The sequence below is a fragment of the Alligator sinensis genome, unplaced genomic scaffold, assembly GCF_000455745.1.
Source record: "Alligator sinensis unplaced genomic scaffold, ASM45574v1 scaffold474_1, whole genome shotgun sequence".
In the NCBI taxonomy this organism is placed as follows: Eukaryota; Metazoa; Chordata; order Crocodylia; family Alligatoridae; genus Alligator; species Alligator sinensis.
This window is the reverse complement of record NW_005843092.1, coordinates 380,752-384,866: the sequence shown is the minus strand read 5'-3', so window position 1 is coordinate 384,866 and position 4,115 is coordinate 380,752. Positions and strand designations below refer to the sequence as shown.

The window sequence follows — 4,115 nt, the reverse complement described above, 5'->3', positions numbered from 1 at the left end:
CCCCAAGAGTCAAAATGTAATTTGAATCCTGTGGAAGAGAGTAGCCAGGCCTATGGTGGACTGCGCTCTTGGACACTGGCAGCTAAATTCCTCGTGAGTCCCTCTCTAGGGGCCTGAGTGCTTTTTTGGATCTGGGCTTGCATGACTACACCAGTCTTCAGAGAAGGGCTGTGAGCTCAGTGTGGTGAAGCAGCAGTCTGACAGTGGGTAAACAGCACTATTGCCTACCGCAAGGGCAGACAAAATAAACTCATGAGATTTATTGCCAACCTGAAATGCACACAGATCCCTGCCCGATGCCTTGCTCCATGTCTGTACATGACAGTATCCTTGCAAGCAGCATCATGTTCTGTAGAGCCTGGGAAATTCTGGGCAGTCTCCAGGGGCTGTAGGTACTGCTTGTTGAGCTCACCGTGTGCCTGCTGTGAAGTGCTACCTTGCATTTTAATGTCACATTCCCTAGACTGAGTCCTTAATCCTGTAGATTTACTTCAAAGTCCTCTCCCCCTACTTTCTTTATTTATTGCAAGCATGAATGAAGCAGCCCTCTTTGAGCCTTGGCTGGGCCACTGCCAGATATGGGAACTCAAAAGGTCACACGAGTTTACAAGAACAAGGTTTACAGAGAATCTGGCAGGGATCCAGACCAGTATGTTTTGTTTCTGCAAAAACAATAAGTTATGTCAAGCCCTCATTTCCCTGAAGAAATAAAGCAAATTTGGGGACTAAAGAGAAAGAGAGTCAGATTTCCCCAGAACAGCAGGGTCATGTTGGGCAAGTGAGCTTCTGGGGTGCAGCTTTATGGAACTGATTAAAGATGAAGTCAGAGCCTGAGCAAATACTTTTCTATCCTGGCCTAGGAGATGCTAAATTGAACTACTGCAGCATGTCTGCTGATGACCAGACTAATGACAACTATGCCTTTTTCGGTTTATTTGCTCATCCTAGTGCCTGCATGTTTTATTTAACTTCAGTCTTCAGGTTTTAAAGGATCAATTGGCAAGGGTAGATGATGCCTACAAAATAATAAATGGTATAGAACAGAGATTCCCAAACTTTTTCTTATTGCATACCCCCTTCCAGATTTATCAGCTACCCACATACCCCTACCAATATACGTTTTATATTTTAACTCCTTAAATGCCAATTATTATTATTATAATGGAAATTAAACCTACCATTACACAATTTCTCCTGCATACCCTTCAGAGATGTCTTGCATACCCCCAGGGATACACTTATCACAGTTTGGGAGCCCCTGGTATAGAACAAGTAAAGCAAATGCTTTTCTTTACCCTTTTTATTATATATGAACAAAAAGATATTCAACTAAATTGAACAGTAAGGCATTTACATTGGAAAGACTTATGCAACGTGTCATTAATTAATGGAACTCATTGCTGCTGGGTGGCATTGATGCCAAGAGCACAGCAGGATTCAAAACAAGAACTGGATTCTTTATGGTACATGCTCACAGTATCAGACAGTGCTAAGGGAAGGGTATCAGCCTGTCCCTTAAGTGGGCTGTGAGAGCATCCACGGTAATTGGTTAGGGTGAAAAAAAAATGCCAGGGTTTGAGATCCTGTTGCTTCAAGGCATAAGCTAATACAAGCAGTCAAGAGAAAATTCCCTCTTTTAGTTATTAACACCTGGTGATGGCCATTGTCAGAGAGGAGTCTCCATGCCGTCCCCTTTCTTCTCCATGGCTTTACCACTAAATTTGCCATCTGCATCGCATGAGCCTGATTAGAAAGCAGGAAATTTCAGAGGTTGCTGTGCTCTGCTCCTCAGCAAAATGTTGATGTAGAAGTGTAAATGTCATGCATTAGGACTTCAGTAGACCTGGCACAAAGTCTCTTCAACTCAAATAGTGAGTGTAGGAGCAGATGTAGTAGGGAAGAAGTTAAGACAAGTACAAAACCTGGGACCTTTTCACCATGCTTTCCAATGAAAAAGCTTCAATACATTGCCTTTCTTTTCTCCAAATACCCACGTATTACATAGCCTCTACAGCAGAGATCTCAGCACAAAACAAAGCCTAGGGCTATGAATGGTAATTGTAGTAATTTAGAATACATGTAGAAGAATATTTTATAGATCTCATAGACATTAGGGCTGGAAGGGACCTCAGAAGATCATCAAGTCCAGCCACCTGCCCCAGAGGCATGAAGTCAGCTGGGGTCATAGGATCCCAGCAAGATATTATTTTTAGAAGGCACAATCCACAGTTGAAAGGACAACCCTTATGGTATCCGCTAGCTCTCATGTTGCCTCTGTCACTTAGAAAACAGGCACCATAAGCAAATGGGTGATATTGTTGGGGAAATGTTTCTTGCCTCTGTTTGGATTCATTTCTTAGGCAGCCTGTGCCCCACAAAAGATGAGGCTCCAAAGAGAAGTTTTTAATTAACTGGTTTCCAGGTGAGATAAAAGGGGAACTCTGCTAAGCAGGTTTGAACTGGTAGTTGCTCAAAATTCATAGTCCTAAGGGCATATCCAAGCCATGGTGGTGGTGTGCCAAAGCACATCAGTCCTAGTCTGTCCTTGCCATCACCTCTTGCTCATACAATTCCAAACGTGAAAATGGACCCATGAAGATCTTGGCCTGTGCCTTGCTTGAGAGCAGCCACTAGGAACAGCCCTGCAGTAACCTCACTGGCATATTTCTGGATTAGAGTGGGCAGGGTGGATCATGATTGCAGGGGGGAGAGGGTCCCAGCTAAGGCAGGCTGTCACTGCAGTGTAGACATGCCTTAAGCCTGATTTCAGGAAAAAAGTGTAACATCTTCTAGTAAAACCATAGTTATGCTAGAGAATCTTACTAAAAAATCCCACTGCTACCCAAAACTAGTCATCTAATATAGAGTTGGCATAAGTAGGATGGCCCAGGAACAAGACCCATTTTTATTAAAAGTTTGCCTCAGTGCTTAAAAAAAAAAAGGTTTGGGCTGTAGATTGCAGTCTGTGCTAGGACTTCTCTCATTCAGCTTGAGCAGCGCTAGCCACTTTCATTAATCATTTCTTAGTAGTGCAGACAAGGCATTTTACACTTGAGTAAATTGCCGAAGACAAATTACTCACTGGAGTTCCAGATAGTCAGATGCTCTATACCAGCGTTTCTCAACCTGTGGGTTGCGACCCAAAAGTGGGTTGCAAGGATATTTCAAAGGGTCATGAGCTGCGGCAGGGCAGGGGGGCGGGGGGAAGATGGCTGCCACTTCCAGTGGGGGAAGGGGGCAGGGGAGAGCTGCATGGCTAGGCTGGCAGTACTGGGGCCAGTGCCTATGCTAGCAGGGGTGGGGCATCCAGGAGACACTCCTTGGCGGGCAGGAGGGGCCATGGCCAGGCTGCCTGGCACAGTGCAGAGCCCCAGGCCAGGGCAGGAGGGGTGCCACAGGCCTCTCCTCCTCCTCTCTTCAGCCTATGCCAGGGCCAGACTCACTCTGCTGCTGCCGCCAAACATGAGCCAGAGCCACTGCACTCCAGCCTGAGTGGGACGGGTACAGCTGGGGGCCCCTCTTGCAGGGCTTAAGGGGGCAGGGCTCTGTGGGTCAGGAGTAAAGGACACCAGCATGGCTCGGAGCAGGGGAGAGAGGGGACAGGGGTTAGGGCGCTGGCAGGACCGGGGGGACAGGGCATGAATCTTTGCAAATGGGTCCCAGTAGGAAAAAGTCTGAGAACCACTGTTCTATACCATGTATGAAACCCCTGGCATAGCAATGATTTCATTTCTATCCTCTTTCAGTTCAGAGCAGTCACCCAGCTATTATGAATTCCTTGGAGTGAACAGCTGTCAGGATGTGATTCATTTATACCGACTGCTGTGGTCCTCCACAGTCCTGAACATCATTGGATTGTTTCTTGGGATAATCACGGCAGCCATACTTGGGGCATTTAAAGACATGGTAAGGCTTGCACTTCTTTTTATCTTTTCTTAATAGTGGCTCCTGCTTCTTGCAATATGGTGACAGCTAATGGGTCAAACAAGACAGAAACTGTAACCATATAAATCAAGAACTCTCAAAATAGCATCATCTTTGAGCCTTCAGTCATTTTTAGGTTGTGCTCTTGCCTGCTGCCTTAACCAAATAGGTTAGGTTTGGTCAATATGTGG

General features: G+C 45.7%; 1 protein-coding gene across 1 annotated transcript in view; it reads left to right on the top strand.

The window, feature by feature from the left end:
* Positions 1-3,682: 3,682 nt before the first annotated feature.
* TMEM255B (transmembrane protein 255B) overlaps positions 3,683-4,115 on the top strand; it is a 17,993-nt gene continuing 17,560 nt past the window's right edge. The window contains exon 1 of the mRNA XM_025193705.1: positions 3,683-3,906. Coding sequence (XP_025049490.1) covers positions 3,697-3,906 — 210 coding nt within the window. The 5' untranslated portion in view covers positions 3,683-3,696. The remainder of the gene's footprint in view (positions 3,907-4,115) is intronic.